We start from the raw sequence: 16,227 nt of genomic DNA, 5'->3' as shown, positions 1-16,227 counted from the left end.
TTGCTAATTCCATGCGACATTCATGGCTATTTTATCTCATAATGTATTTTTTTTTTCAAAGCCAGGTAAAAAGTAACAACTTAAGAGCTCAACGTTTTAAATACATTGTCGTGCTAATTTTCCAGTTACATCAAAGTCTTTGCCCTTTTTGCTTGTTAGCATAAAGCCCAAGCAAAAATCATTCCTACAAAAAGGCAAGACAATCAACAATAAAACATTTCAAAGTTGGCTGAATTATTTGCTAGTCATGTATTACCACCAGTTAGCATCGATAGCTTTTAGCTTTCTCACATAATCATCTGCAAGGGCAACAATAACAAAAAATTAAAAAAAATCATTATTTAGCCTCATTTTGAATGTTCAGTGTGGAAAACTTACCGCTGGCCGAGGTCCTTTTATAAACATGAATTCATATTCAATGTTAACGGTCGTAGAAAACAGTTGCTCAAAAATGTAAGCATCAGGAGGTGTAAAACTAAAAATGTCTTTATTCCTCAAATTTTACATGATCATTGCATTGACCCAATTCCAACAAATATTGTCAAAACTCTGCTTCATATTGTAAAATAGAAAAAGATGGAGAAAAAAAAAAGATTGTGTAGTGACTGAAAAATCCATTTGAATGTAGTGTCGTGTTAATACAGTGGGCGAAAAATAAAACCTTTTATGTCCAATGGGTTGCGATCATCACGGCGTGACAAAATATCACTTCTTAAAATACATTTCATTACAAGTGTCAGTTGATGTCGTCGAGTGCGCATCCGTTACCGACGCCGCGTTGGAAGCAAATGTACGCCGCTCGATAACCGTCGGAACAAAACGCTGCAATCGCATTCTTCCTCTTTTCACAAACGCGTCATACGGACCTGAACACGTCCTCTTGTCATGCAGCGACTCGTCTCTTTCTGTGCACAAAAAAGACTCGCATCTGGAGCGCATTTGCGGAGGACAGCAGCTCAAGCTAAATAGTCCAAATTCTTTTTTGTTGAAGACGAAACGAGCATTATTCGAGAGTAAGCAAAAATAAACCACAATTAGGGTATGAAAATATTTCTTTTTCTTTCTCCCTCCCGCCACTGAAGACATAAGAAGCGGATTCGTGGCAACGCTCGCCTACGATAACGATACAGAAGATCAATGACAGCTTGATGTCAAAATTGCACGTTATTTTGGGAGGACGAGGACGAGGACGAGGACGAGGACGAGGACGAGGACGAGCGAGCGAGCGAGCGCGATGAAAGGAATGTGCAATGACAAGCGACAAGTCACAGATGGTCCGACGAGAAGCAAAAACAAGCAGGAGGCTAAAGGAGACGTCATGGAAACAAAAACAACACGTGACAACGTCCGACAGATTAAATGAGGTATTGCACAGATTAATAACAAAAAAAAAAAAAAAAGCATGAAGGCAACACAAAATATACAGCAAATTGATAGAAAATGTACATTTGTTTGTGATTTGAAATTAAAGATTTCTCTTTTAAGTAAGAAAGGAAAATGTTTTGCGTCAATCATCCAAAGGTGTGGGGGGGGGGGGGGGAGAAAAATAATCACTAGTCTTCCCATTCGTCCTCATCTTCAAAGTCCTCGTCATCTTCGTCATCGTCATCGTCATCTGTAAAAGAGAAGCGGACTTGAGTGAGGCCACGACGGAATTGTGGGAAAGCGTACACGAAGACGGCACTTTTTTGGGTATGGACCGATGAATCCAATTGCAAATATGCTAATGAGGACAAAATAAAACGACCACAACATACATTTTGTGCTGCCTGCCACGGACGTCCGTTTCTAAGTCGCATGATTCAAGCAAAGTCCTCCGCATCATCTTCCAAGAAGGGCAAAAGGGTTGAAGTCGCACGTGCGACTTATATTCCCACGCTTTTGCGTCGCGTTGACAAAGCATCGCCTCACAGGCTAGCCTTAAATGCTACCTTGTTTACAATCAACGTTGAACGTTTTTTTCTGTAACGCGCCGTCTTCAATTCTTATCTTGTTAGCTTCGAACAAGGACTCGGCAGCCACGTCGATGCGAAACCCCCCTCCTCAAAACCCCCCCCCCCCCGCAGAGAAAGTCGACCATTTAGAGTTCACGTTTCTGAGGAAGAGATTCCTCAAATCACGATTTGATGAGATGTCAAATGTATGCTGGACTTCATCACCATTATTTGCTAAAATGGCGGGAAAAAAGGATCGAGTCAATTTTGTTCAACGTTTTGAGTTCTCACGGTTTGTGGCTCCTTTATCCGATCTTGAACGAATAAAGTGATGCAAATCAAACGGCAGACAAACATGAATGTTTAGGAAATGGCGGCAAAGAGCTCACGACGTTTGTTGTGTCTTTTGAATTTTTCCAAATGATGCAAATCCGTCGGGGCAACTTTCGAACTTTCCTTGTCGCGCGTCAGCGACATTGAAATGAGTTTGCTCCCAATTATTCTGTCACTTTTGGCTCCATTTCAGTCCGAGGTGGGCTCCAATTGAATTTCAGCACGAGCAGAAGCAAAACAACTTATTTAGACTTTAGCAACTGCAAAATCTTATACCTGCATATTTTTCACTCTTGCTCATTTGTTCTAAATTCATGATGTTGTTTTGATAGAACAACTGTTACTTCTCTACGACTCTTCTTCTCGCGTTCATTGTTCAAGACATGAACATTTATTAGCGCAAACGACCGAACAAAAGTATCCAAAATTGGATATCGGTATCGATTCCCAGGTACGCAGAATTGGAAGCAAACGGGTTCAAATGCGAAAAGGTAGCCGTCGCTGCATTTCGTACCCGAAGAATGAATGGCCTTGCTCCTCTTCTGCATGACCTCCATCAGCGCCCCCACGATGCCGGCCGAGGGTGCCAGGGAGGAAGGAGGCGAGTCGTTTGTTTCGTCCCTCTGAGGATGAGAAAGCAGGGTTCGAGGTCAGACCGAGACAGATCGAACCTCATGTGAACGACTCACAGCTTTGAGTTGGATCCCTTGTCGGATTTGGCCCAGGAGCGCGTCTCGCCCGATGTTGGCTGGCGCCGGCCGCTCCTTCTGCTCCACCTTCTTCAGATTGGCGCCTTCGCGGATCTGACTCAGCAAGGCCGACTGGCCGGCGGCGGGCGGCGGGCTGACATCCACCGCTCCGTTGGCCTCAAAGGACGGCGGTGGGGGTCCTGGAGGGGGCGGAGGAGGAGGGGGCGGCGCTCCGCCCAAGGAAGGAATTGAGGATGTGGGGGGCGGAGGAGGGGGCGGCCCGGGCGCCGAGGCGTGGGCCGGCGGCGGGGGCAGGGAGCCTCGGCTGGGCGGAGGCGGCGGCGGGGGGGCCGTCATGCCCGGCCGGGACGGAGGCGGCGGCGGGGGTGCGGAGACGGGGGCTCGGGAGGGCGGAGGGGGCGGGGGGGCGCCTCGCCCGCGGGCGGGAGGCGGAGGGGGCGGGGCTGACCCATGGTGAGGGGGAGGGGGAGGAGGGCCACCTCGAGATGGAGGCGGCGGGGGAGCTGGAAACGCAGAACAGAAAAATAGTCAATCCAGGTACTCGTTCCAAAAAACAGGCACGCTTGATTCCTGACTTGGATTTGGGCCTGTTTCACTGCCGCTTCCCCCCCCCCTTCCTCTCGGTGGCAACATTTACATTTTCAAAATTGTCTGTAGATGTCAATGTGTTTGTTAGTCTAAATGTGTCTGTCCTGTGATTGGCCGGTGACCAGTCCAGGGGTGTAACCTGCTCGTCCCGTCAGCTGGGAAAAGCTCCAGTTGAGCCGCGACTGAAATTGAATTGAAATGGCCGAACGGTTCAACGGCACGCAAACTGCAGTCATTCCTTGGGGGCACATGCAGTTACACAGTCACGCCACTGGAAGGCAGCGTTCACTCATGTTTCGTATCATCTTATGCGTGTTTTGTTTCAAGTCTTTTCACAGTCAAACTCGGCAAGGCAGAGCACGTCACCACTTTTGTGTCATTTGATAGTTTTGCAATGAAAATGACAGACGTCTTTGAAAAACATTTTCAAATCCGCCTGTTTAAAAGCTTAAACTGAAAAAAACTGAAAAATAATTGCACTAAAAAATGGAGACGTCTGCATTTCAATCTTTTTTCTTTTCGGACAATTTGCGTGCGTGTGCGTGCGTCACAGCAGCCCATGCATGGAGACGTACCGCTGCACCTGAGACGCCCTAAGGATAAACCCAGCACGCCGCTTACGTCGCCGTCTTAAAAGTGAATGCCAGTGTCAAGTTATCATTCTCATTTGGCCAGACGCCGCACGCCGCGCCGTCTGGCGGCCCACCTTGTCGCCGGAGCTCATTTTTGACGGCTTCCACGCCTCCCTTCTTCTCGATGAAGTCGTAGATGACCTTGGACGTCTCCTTGTCCTTGAGCTGAGCCTCAGAGATGCCGCACATGTCGAAGAGGTTCTTCAGCTCAGGGTCCAAGTTATTGACCTGTGTGGTCAAAACAAAACAGAACGGTTCATGATGCGAGTATTATTTTGTCTGGCTACATGTGTTGCTGCATTATTTGCCGACCGCAACGGTGACGCTCGTTTCGTGAGCCGTCTGTGCTGTTTTGCGCTGTGCATTAAAATTGGTAGACTTGCACAATTTATGCAGTTTGATTAAATACACAAGTAATTCTCTTAGTTTGACATTTAACAGCATTTTTTTTCAAGAACTGTTCCCGTTCTGCAGCTCACTGCTGCCACCTAGTGGTCATATTTGCAGTGTACTGTTAAGGTTCATTAACAATGAATTTTGTGCATGTTTTGGTGTCAATCCACTTCTTTAAACCCGAAGACGGGAACAATTCCTTTGAATGACATCATCCATTCTGATCAATTTCAAGGCCTTGAAAGCATCGAAATGAAATCATCTGAATTTCAGCCTGGCTCTGCGTAATCTCATGCTGGGGATGCTTTTTGGGAACAAGTCCACGGATTACGCAAACGCAGGTTGCCGTGTCTGCCAAAATCTCCTTGTGTAACCGCGTGGCGTGCGGCAAAGATTAATATTTGGTTAATTTCCATGATTTGTAAGTCTGAGTGACGCGTAGCTCAACGAGCAGAGCTTAATTGAAAAACATGTGGAGTGACACGCAATCCACATGTTCATTTATACGCAGCAAGGGTTCCATTGTTGTTGTCTTTTTAATCCTTTACTTACGTCGAAGCCAGTGTTCGGGTCCCATCCGACGTGCCCAATGTGCCTGCGCCAAAGCAGAGAGGCCGGAGTCAACAAACCCGCAGGTGACCCCTTCACTGACGCATTCGAGCAACAAAAGGCTTACTGGAAGTTGCTCGGCGTGCCGATGTCGGCTTTGGTCAGCCGCTTCTTCTTGCCTTTGCTCTTCTTCTCCCTCTTGGTGAAGGTGGAGTGCATGATGTTGTTCACCTGAGAGTTGCTGTGGAAACGGTGCCCCATGCTGATCTCGGGGTTTTTGATGTCCACGGTGGCCATGGGCAGCGCGGGGCCTGCAAGACAACATCCGGGGGTTTTGCAAGCATATCATTGACTCCCTTTTGTCCGCGGCTCGCCGGTTGACTTCGGAGCAGGATTTCGCTAACCACGGCAAGTTTCAGGATCTGGAAACCGGATCCGTTCTAGCGCAACACGTACCTTTCACGCTGTCACCACAAGGACTTTTTGGCGTTTTGCTGGGTAAAGGCGAGGCGGAGCGACTACGCCTCCTCCTCACCCTGTCCCACATCCCCCCGCCGTCTCTGTCCCGGCACGCGCCCGCCCTGGCGTCCGGCCGCATGTCGCCGATGAAGCTGCGCGCTCGCACTTGGCCGGACGACGGCTCCGACAGATTCGGGTACACTTCGTCCTGGGGGAGGACCAAGCAGTGCAAGGTGGACAAGCAGCTCGCCGGGCCCGAGCCCCCGCCGGCGCTTTCGCACCCGAGGTCTTCCGAGGGAGCCGACAAGAAGGTGGTGCAGAACATCATTGCTGCGAGGGAGATCCCGGAGAAAACTTGCACCGACTCCAGAAAGAAACCATTTGCTCGCGTCAGAAATGAGGAATGCGTTCTGGTGGACGCATCACACGCAGGTTCGAACCACCTCTGGCGGGGGGAGAAATGCAACTCTGCCTCGTCTAAGAAGCTTGCCAAAAGACAAGAGCCAAAGCAGGTCCGTGCAGGAAGCCAACTTGGATTTAGAACTTAATACCCTGATCAGACATCTGGAAGAGCGGACGGGTGCGCCGTCTGAGCTGAGGGGACGCACGTCCTGTTTGTTTGGACAAGTCCTCCGTCGGGGCAGCGGCAGCCCCTCTCGCTATTGTCCATCTACACACATTCGGACGCCTTTTCCAAGCGACTTCCCATCGCAGCGCGGCACACCGTTAAGATGATCACGCTGGCATTGGCTCGCCGCTGTCATGTCTCCGCCCACTTTGGCTGGTTTCTCCTCCCTTTCCCGTCAAAGCACACACACTCGGGGCTCTAATCCCGGCACATTATTCCAGGATTTAGCAATGGATTTTATGTAACTCGTCATGCCTGCTTAATCTCAGATTAAACTTCCGTTTAGGAAAACACGACGAAGGTCAGGAGAACGTAAAGGGACCGAGAAGACGGAAATGGCGACGACGACTGGGGCAAGAATCGACCTAAAAACATGGAAAAATGTCACTGCTTTGCATGTGTTGTGAGGACAGGAAACGGTGGCCAACGTACCATTTGGAGGCTCGCGTCTCTTCTCTGCGAACACAGACAAATCAAATGGTTACAACGTTGCGCTCAGTTGGCGAGCGGCGAAGGCAGACGGACAGAGAAAAGAGTTTGTGAAAACCAAAGTCTTGCCGAAGAAAGAGTTAGTGAGCCAAATCCGGAACACGCACGCACACGCATCATCACAGCCGTCCGTACATCCAAAGTGTGGAAAAGTCCGAGAGCAGAGAACCGAATGAAAAGATTCTGCTGTCATGTGGTGTGTGTTTTCCAAGGAACGGAGGAAAGAAGCCTCGGGAGCGAAGAGTGTGCACCCGAGGCGAAAAGGAGGGAAGTGAAGGATCCATTTAAAGCGTGTTGGACACTCATTTTAATTCGTTATCAAACATGTTCTTAAAAATGACCGGCTCCTCAAATCAATACATATTTCCCGAGTATTTGGTGACCTTTGAATTACGTGGCAAAAATGTTGCCGCGTCCAAACCGGACATGACGTCGTGCAGCCATGTTGCTTGCTGGCTGCACGCGTGTTTTATCTCCTCATGATTTTTCTCATATTTAAAGGAATTTGCATGATCTCATTGTGTTGACACTTTTTGTTCAAACTAACGGGAGGACGGCGTCAGCCTCTTTCGGTTCCCCGGAGGTGGATGCGTTTACGTTTGACGCAAAAAAAGATGGAATCGTGGAAACGGCACCTTCGATCATCGAAAGCCACAGCGGTCGGATCGGGTTAGCGGCGAGATGTCAGCCGAAAGAAGCCGTCCGTTAGCGTCGCCGCTAACGGACGAACAGCAACGCATCGCGTCTCCCGAGTTACGCGGCAGCGTTCAGTGATTTCAAGAACAAAATATCGCAGCAGCTCAAAAAGATGGGAAAGTCACTACATTTCAATTTAAGCAAGTTGTCATTATAATACAATAATAAGTCAACAAGACGGATCAAATTACGAAACATGTTTCGCGTTTGTCTTTTGTCAAGTGTGAGACAAAATTCAATTAAAAAGTGAGCGAGCAATTTACTGACAGCTCGTCATCTCCAGCTTCAGAGTGAAGACGATTCCGTGGTTGTACGACATCACGCATGCGCAGAGTAAAAAAAAAAAAAAAAAGGGGGGGGGCAGTGAACTGTCATCGCTCGCGAAATTCACAAAAATATCTCATTTTGGCTTGGCTGTTTCTTTGCGTTTTTACCAAAGAAACCATTCAATCATATTTGTACTCCTTCTTAAAATTGCTTTTAGGATGATTTTGTCAAAAAATAAATTTTCATTTAAAAGGTTTAATAAAAAAAAAAAGATTATGTGAAAAACAGCATTTATCAAACTTAAGACAGTGAAGTTGTGCATTAAAAAAATAAAATAAAAATAAAAATAGACTTCATGTCATAGTTTTCATGAACTTGTTATTGTCAGTGTGATTTAAAAGACAATTACTGAATCGCCATTAGGGCTGAACGATTATGGAAAAGAATCCAATTGCTCTTTGAAGGTAAAACCCGAGACGGAAGTGCTCAGCGTGCCGTTTTGTCCACAGTGGTGGGTGAGGTGCAATAAGGAAGTCAGTACCAGATTTCCTTTGCTTTTTTCCCAAGAGCTCTGCCAGGTGACTTCGGAAACGCTTGGCCTCCTCCTCACTAGCAAAGTTCAGGCCCACTTGGCTCGACTGAAGGTTCGGGCGAGGGTGGGAGAAACAATATAATGAACACAAAAACAAAGCATGGGCACAAGTCCTTTTCATTTTAGATGGTGTAAACAATGAGCGCATTATTGTACAAATATGATTTTGGTGACGTGCACAATGCCCGCAGTCTCTCTCTTACTGTGACGCATACCGCATGGTCTGCTGTTGATAAAAATTAAATTTAATAACAATACTGTATACTTAAACAGCAACTGGGTGTTCCTGCGCATTTTGGCCTCTTGGGGGCAGCGTGGTGCCCGTGCATATCAGAGCCGTATATCAAGTTTAGAGTTTCTAACCGGGATTTCCGAGTGTTTTGCAACGGCTGTTTCCACGTTCATGTTCAATCTTGCCTCGTTGCTCACAACGACCGGGCAGCGCTATTAAGATGCGTCGATTCATTGGAGATCCACAAAGGAGGAAATTGTGGCAAGTGAAAGTCAAACGAAAGGACTGGAAAGCAAATTACACTTCATTGCTGTGCAAAGTCAAGTCAAATAACACTCCCAAAGTTGATGCTAACTTCCTGTTAGCAAATGAATGGGATACTCCATTCACTTGCATTAGCATTAGCGCCAGACTCGTGATGCGTTAAAAGCCAAGCATGTTTTGCATTAAAATACACACAGTATGTAATTCTGCTTCTCGTGTGTTTAGTTTGACAGCCAACTCCGACTGGGCTGCCATTAAACAGCTTAACAGCCACGTTAGCTACAAGCTACGTGGCGTCCTTTCACAATGTAGGAAACGTGTCAATGCGCCGCAGCGTTCTAATAGTTTTGCTTCGATCATTACATTTAAATGATCAGGAGAAGCCAAAATTGAAATGGCGATAAAATTCCGGTTAATCGTCCAGCCCTACTCTGTATATATTATAAATAAGAAGTCTACTAAATATCTAACAGAGGCATAAAAAAGGGGACAGTCAACTGCTTTCGTTGGACATTGAAAACGGCTTTCAAATTGATGACGTTTTTGTCAGTATGATGCAATCGGTGTCTCGAAGCAAAATAATACATCATCAATGTGGTAGCGGGAAAAAAAGAGAAGAAGGAGGAAGTCAACTCACGTCTCCAGCAAACGTGATGAAGTACGATCTGGAGGGATTTACGTTAAAGTTGTTGTACAGCTCCTGCTCGAACAGCATCTTACCGTCCTGGCACAAGACGACTTTGGTTAGCTTTCCGACGTGCCGCCGACGACGCGCGCCCGCGACGTGACGCGTGACGCGTGCGCATACCTTGATGTCAAAGACTCGGATGAAATAGGACCGCTGCGGGTTGTCCTTGATCAGGCAGGCCACGCCGCAGCATCTCTTGGTCCAGGCGCCGTTGCGGTCCGCGATGAACACTTGGACCACTGCCGAGGACAACGTCTAGACGGGGGGAGGGACACGGCAAGAGTCAAGCCCCGCCGCTGTCAACCCAAAGTGTTTCTCACCGTCCAGTGAGAAGCCAGCAAATCACTCAAAGGTTCCAAATGGACAATGTTACATAGTCAGTGTTTGGAAAAATGGCTTTTCTACACAAACGATGTCCTCAGAGGCAGAAATCTCGTGCGATCTCTCAAAGCTAAAGAAAAACAGACGTTCCCTGATGTACGCCAATATGAAGGACCGCAGGCGGGGCTTGGAAAGCGGTGACGTCGGCAAGAAGAAAAAATAACTCGCGCTAGCTGAAGATAACAACATGAGGCTAACAAACAGACCCGAGTGGCAGGTTTTTGGTTTTGCGGATTTGGCATCATCACAACATCCTCGTTATGACGGACGGCGTTGCTTCAATGAGAAAAGCCTTTCGATCGGAAGTGCTGCGCAGAAGTAGGTCAACAACGAAAAGGCAACCATGGTGCTTCAGGGGGTCATGAAGGCAATGGCGGACTTTTTGTGACGCTGACGGACTCGTCCGTGGTTACGCTTTTGTACGACGACAGTAATGGCGCCAAACCCTCATTCACGGCTCCAATTATCAGGACGCGCGAGTCGGGCTTCAAACGCGGTGCATGGACGCGCGACGCGGGACGCGCTACGCGGGACGCGGGACGGACGGTTGTTGACCCGAGCTAAGCAAAAAGATTGTGTTGCGCTGTATAAATAAAGACGCGTTGAGTTTTAAGTTCAAAACATTGGAATTTAATCACTCAGAATTATTTTCTAACATTTATTATTTAGGTACCCCCCCCCCCCAAAAAATGAAGCGCAGTGTTAATGTTGAAAGTGATGCAGTTTATGCGACTGCGGTTTACAATAACGTCTGTTTTAGGTCGGCCAAGTTATGCGGCGTAAGAAGTTTGGAGAACCGCTGCCTGAAGGTTTTAACGTCTCATTGGGGCGCTCGGATTAACGTCGGGAAGCTGCTCGTACCGTAAAACTTCTTTAAAGGCATTAATAAAAGTGACACTCGCCCTCATCATCAGCATTATCGAGGAAATCGTTCCTGCTTCTTGAAAGTGAGCAAAGTCGAGTAATGATTCATAAAAGCAGCGCAAACTTTCAGACGCCGTGTTGCTTTTACAGGTTGCCGCAAGGGTTCCCGCGCCATGTGGGGGTTCGACTTCCCAGCTAACATTGCACAGATGAAAGCATCAGGGTTGTAAACGCCAGGGCAGGGTTCTAACGTTAAGCCTTTTCAGGTGGTGGTCCTGTAAGAACCGGCACCGGAACCGGTATAATCGCTGCCCTTGGGCTGACAGCTTCCATCTTTTTTCTTTTCTTCAAAAATCGTATAGATTACAAATCATTCCCCAATCTTGATTGAAAGTCACTTGCTTTGACGATGCAATGTCAACGATTGAATAAACATTTCCGTTTTTGATGACGACAACGCAGCACATCAGCAGAACTCATCACTTCATCACCAAACAAAAAACTAAAGATAGCTGTCATCATAAGTAGGGCGGAGTTCTGAGGTGCAGGTTTCCTTTCCGGCGCCAACCTCCCTGTGCCAGTGCGGACATGTTCTCCCCGTACGGGCCTGCGTGGGTTTTGCTTCGGGTGCTCCGGTTTCTTTCAAAAATTAACACGGTCGTCCGATTGATCACTCCAAATTGTCCGTTGGTGCGATTGTGTGTGCGAAAGGCTGGTCGTCTACGCGTGCCCTGCGATTGGCTGGCGACCAATTCAGGGTGTATACACCGTACCCCGCCCGAGCCGGCCGGGATAGGCTCCAGCACGCCCGCAAACCCGAGTGAGGATAAGAAGTTCAGACAATGGACAGATGTAATAAGTCACAAAAGAGAATCAATAATGATGTATTGATTCCTACTAAAAGAAAGCAATTCATAATTAATAAAACATTCGTCTATTATATATTAAAAGTGTTGATTTCATTCCATTTATTTGTCGAATTTGTAGGGCCATTTGTATTTTTGCCTTTGTACAGACTATATAGACACCCTGTAGAATACACACTAAAATGAAGTGTATGTAAATAAAATAAAATTAAATAAAACCATGGAGTGGCCAGAAAAGTCACATTTCTATCATTCTATCTTTATTTCAAAGTCATGAAATGAAACAACGTTTTAATTAGTTGGCGGCAGCGCGGCCATCGGGAATTTCCGACGGCCGGTGCATTTTGGGGAATTGGAATTTCGGGCTCATTCTCAATTCAGTTCTCAATTGTGCCCAGAACAGGTAAACACATGCTGAGCTGACGGCTTATTTTGCAGCTGGAGGCTGGCGAGGCGTTTTCTGCCACGAAGGCCCTCAGCTATCGTTTTATCTTGTGAGGAACACAAACATCGATTCCTGTTTTAGTCAAATATTGACAGAAGTGACAACGCGTACTGCTCATGATATCATTTGGAAGCGTTGCTGTAATAACAGTTGAATTGCATGCTGGGAGTCCAGGCAAGACCGCGCACGGCGAATTGAGACGCAAGCTCAAGCAGCGCAGACGTGACATCATGGTCAGCGTTTGTCAATCCGCTAATCTACGCAGCATCAAACAAATACTGAGTAATGAGGACGGTTCACGAACTCCGATTTATTCTTGCTGCTTTGCTTCCACACTCGATTACAAAACGTCTGCAGAAACGCCACATCTTTAGCAATTCCTAAACACGATATGCTTAAACTTGATTCTCTTGGCAGCAGTGAGTAAAAAGGAGGCCATTTGAAGGCCTTTTTTAATGACGTCGGGACTTAAGAGCCCGAGGTTTCATCTGTCCATGGAGTGCTGATAGTTCCTGACGGGGTCAAAGATGGCGGGAAGTGAAGCTACACGCGCTCGCTCGCTTCTTTTCTTCAAACCATTCACGACATTTTTTTCCCCATTTCTGAGACAAGAAAGTTTGACCTCATTTGTGCAGGAGGTGGAAGTAGATAATAACTGCAGTTAAAATGACTTTTTTTTCTTTTTTTTTTATGGAGCCAGGCAGGAAGAAGACAGATAGGGCGATATCGAGTGGAATCGTGTTCCACTTCTCCAGCAAAAACCACCAAAGGGGGACCGACCACAGGACTTCCTGTATGATGGGGATTGCTGATCAGGCAGTCTGCGCACGAGCATGCGCACGCACACACACACAAACACTGGACGCCTGCCACGTTTTTTCCAAGCCCGGCAGTACCGCTGATGGTCCAAAGCGAAGGAATACCAATGAGCGTCGCTGCACGTGCACGAGTCAAAGCGGTGAAATCGGCTTCCCCCTTTTTTTTTTTTTTGACTGCCCCGTAAGCAATGAAACCACACTTGACCGATTTTGCAGTCAACCGGGAATACAATCGAGAAGATGCAAGGATGAATCCAATCAACTCCAAGAAACCAAAGTCAACAACGGATACCACATAGGAAAGTCATTAAACCACTGCCGGCCATTTTAATTATAACGTTAAGGAGACTCGCAATCCTCTCCCCGCATGCATAGATCGGGTCGGATTGCGAGGAATGCTCCCGAAACCCCCGTCTCGTGCCGAGTGACACGACCGGCAGAGAGCGCCGGAGGAGGAATGTCGCCGCGGCCTTTCTCAGCGGGCCTACGTCAACCTGCGGCACGCCCCACAAAACCGGTGTGCTGCCTCGCGTGAAAGGACGGAAGACAAAACCAGCAATCGCGTGAGGTGCGCACACGCGCTTCTGTCCGGGGTCACGAGGCAGGAAATGAAACTGAGGTAGCTCAAGTGCTGCCAGGTGAGCAGCAAAAAAGAAGAAGAAGAAAAACAAACACTTGCCCAATCGTAAAACACTTCAGTCTCAGGAATCAACGGAGGAAGCCATCTCAGGCGAGGTCCGAGCATGACAAGCACAGTACAACGCAACAGTGTGACCGATACGCCGCGACACTTGTGAAACCTTTTTTCTCGAAGATCATTTTCTAAAACTTTGACGTTCCCAAACAACTGTGCCATGGCAAATGATTTGACTTGATCACAAATCATGTATTTTAGTTCATAGATTTATGACAGAAACGTATAGCGACAGGCTGAACCCGAATCAAACGCTTTTCTCACCATGACGAAGAGGTTACAATCTACCTGTCGCCATTCATATCAAAAAAACGGACCCAGATTCCACAAAAAGAAAGCTACTCCATGCTACATGGCTCCTCCACCCACCCGTGTCCGTGTGAACCTGCACTGCACGTCCACACGGCTCCTGAGTCACCTGCTCGTAGCTTGGCGTCAGGATGGTAAAGTGGTACCGGGGTCGTAGTATCGGGGCAGACAGATATTAAGTACTTTTATGGGGGGCCTGGTCCTTATCTCCCCACATATAATGGAGTTCACGGTACAAATTGAGAGTACAGTTACAGTATACAACACTTCACCAGGAATGGCCACAGCGCTGCTGGGAAAAACGGGATAAATGGAGTGTTAAGTCGAGACGAGACAGACTTCCAAAATGATTTGTTTAACTCTCATTTTAGAATGCTGACATGACACTGAAGAACTCTTCCATTTTTGGGGGGGACTGAAGGTGGGGGGGACTGAAGGTGGGGGGGCCCCGATGAGTTCTCACGAGTCAGCGCCGTCCGTTGCCAAGCCTTGTCGGCACATTCCTTCGGCGGACACACTTCCCGAAAACAACCCAGGTTCGGCTAACGTTATATAATGCCGGCACACACACACACACGAAACCCTTTTGCAAGCTGTTGATTGACTTAGCAGCGAACGCCACTTTCGCCATGTCAGCCGAATTGCGTCGGCGTGACGATGCTAAATCAGATAGCAACATTTCCTGGATGACTTCAGGTGTGCCAAGCGCCAACTTTGAGGCCTAAAAACAAACTGGACTACAACTCAGTGCTGTTCGACTGCGAGCGTCCCGAGCGAGGTTCGACGTCGCCGCTCGCTCCCCTTGCCACCTCGGCTGTCAAAACAGCCCATGGGAAAAGAAAAGGAACAGTAACTTCAAACGAGCGTCGCTAAACAGGAAGCAAATGAGACCAAATAGCGACAATTGAAAGACTTTGAAGAAAACTTACGATGCATTTCCTGCCAAGGTGGGTAAAAATGTAGTCGTTCTCTTGAGGCGTCAGTAGAATGGAACCGACATGTATTTGCCGTTGCAGCTTATGAAGTCCACTCATTGTTAACCGAACGATAGCGTTTACTCTAAGAAGGTAAACTCAGTCCGGAAAGATCCATAAACAATCCGCGGGTCATTCGCGGTCTTCCTCCGTCCGATTCCCGCCCTTGAGTCCGCCTCAAGTCGCTTTCACGCGATAGTGTTGCCAAAAGTGTTGACGAAGAAGACGCCGGGTCTCGGTTGTGTGCGGAAAAAAGCGCAACAATCGAGCGGAAAACGGCCAAAACTTTCCTGGGAAGTCCGGCTGCCTCAGCGCCCGCAGCCAGCAGGTCCATCCAACATGGCAGCGTCAGGACGAGTCCATTCTTGTGGAACGGGGGGGGGGGGAGGGGCCGACGTCGTGCTACGGCTCCGTCCCACGCGCTCCAAAATAGATCGGCGAGACACAAAACGCACTTTAACTGTGTGTGGTTTCGCAATGAAATAAGATTAGATCGTACGCGAATCTCGGCAGCTTTACGATTATACACAAAATGGCATCTCCGGCGACTTCCTGTTCGATGTGCGTGTGGTGCGGTCCTGTCCGCCCCTGGCTTTTATGACAGGAATGTGTGCGGTGCAGAATGGGAGGAGGTAAGACACAAGGTGCGTGCGTGCGTGCGTGCGTGCGTGTTGCCAGCGGAATCGTGCGAGCAACTTGAAGGACTTTGGGCCGCAATGAATGCCGATCCAAAAAAAAAAGCACCTTTGAAAGACAAGCGTTCACATAAGATTGTGTTGCTGAATTCCGTCAGAAAAGAAGATCTGCGCTTATTTGGCCACTGTAAGGATTCATTTTCTTCCTGGACCGCGAATGCTGCTCGGATGATTCATCACAATGCACACAAAAAAAAGAGTCCACAATACATGAAGTCAAATTGGTCCCACAACATCCATTAGATATTAACATTTGTATCATCTTCCCCCTTTTTAACAAGGCATGTTTTCCCCCGCAAATGATATTGCTTAACAGCCATTTGCAAACAAAAGTATACATTGTTGCCGGCATGCGTGACTCATACTTATTTCAATAGTAAGCCTGCGGAGTGCTGATACTTTTGCAACATGCTCAGTCAGGCTCATCAATGGCTGTGACGCAGAATGGCGGCGTGCTGGAAATGAAAAAAAAGAAGAAAAGAAAAGAAAATACACTCCAGATGTGTGTGCGTGTTTGCCACCCACTTTATTTATGGCACTTGTAAGACACAGTTTGCAAACACGGAGGCCGATAATGTCCCATTTCAAGTGGCTTTGTTTTTGTTTTCGCCCAACGCGGGCCCTCAGGGAGGTCAAAGGCCGAATGGCCGCTGACTTGCATATCTGGCGACATTTTTCATGAGCGCGCTCGTCCAGGCTGCAGCAATACAAATGCTTGTCATTGTGA

General features: G+C 47.8%; 1 protein-coding gene across 2 annotated transcripts; it reads right to left on the bottom strand.

The window, feature by feature from the left end:
- Positions 1 to 468: 468 nt before the first annotated feature.
- Positions 469 to 15,376, bottom strand: LOC147159088 (actin nucleation-promoting factor WASL-like). Of its 2 annotated transcripts, XM_086058250.1 has the most exons (11): positions 14,761 to 15,376; positions 9,575 to 9,709; positions 9,404 to 9,490; positions 8,220 to 8,316; positions 6,659 to 6,682; positions 5,267 to 5,450; positions 5,143 to 5,185; positions 4,272 to 4,425; positions 2,957 to 3,480; positions 2,782 to 2,890; positions 469 to 1,615 (listed from the first exon to the last, which is right to left on the bottom strand). In XM_086058250.1, the coding sequence occupies exons 1-11, from the start codon at positions 14,863 to 14,865 to the stop codon at positions 1,554 to 1,556; spliced, it is 1,524 nt and encodes a 507-aa protein (XP_085914376.1). In that variant the 5' UTR covers positions 14,866 to 15,376; the 3' UTR covers positions 469 to 1,553. The 2 variants fall into 2 exon arrangements, with proteins under 2 accessions (XP_085914376.1, XP_085914377.1); XM_086058251.1 differs by lacking the exons at positions 6,659 to 6,682; positions 8,220 to 8,316; positions 9,404 to 9,490; positions 9,575 to 9,709; positions 14,761 to 15,376 and adding an exon at positions 5,596 to 6,651.
- Between the last annotated feature and the right edge of the window lie 851 nt (positions 15,377 to 16,227).

The sequence above is a fragment of the Leptonotus elevatus genome, chromosome 17 (genome assembly GCF_054856555.1).
Source record: "Leptonotus elevatus isolate MCC_2025b chromosome 17, RoL_Lele_1.0, whole genome shotgun sequence".
Taxonomy (NCBI): Eukaryota; Metazoa; Chordata; class Actinopteri; order Syngnathiformes; family Syngnathidae; genus Leptonotus; species Leptonotus elevatus.
This window is presented reverse-complemented; position numbering and strand designations above follow the sequence as displayed.

Bases quoted from the DNA above. Each gene is read 5' to 3' on its own strand.
- LOC147159088 (XM_086058250.1), bottom strand. From the start codon at position 14,865: ATGAGTGGACTTCATAAGCTGCAACGGCAAATACATGTCGGTTCCATT. The intron at 6,683-8,219 runs GTACTGACTTCC...CTGTGTTCGCAG, and splicing joins AAAAAAGCAAAGGAAATCTG to AGAAGAGACGCGAGCCTCCA. The intron at 4,426-5,142 runs GTAAGTAAAGGA...TTGACCACACAG, and splicing joins ACCCGAACACTGGCTTCGAC to GTCAATAACTTGGACCCTGA.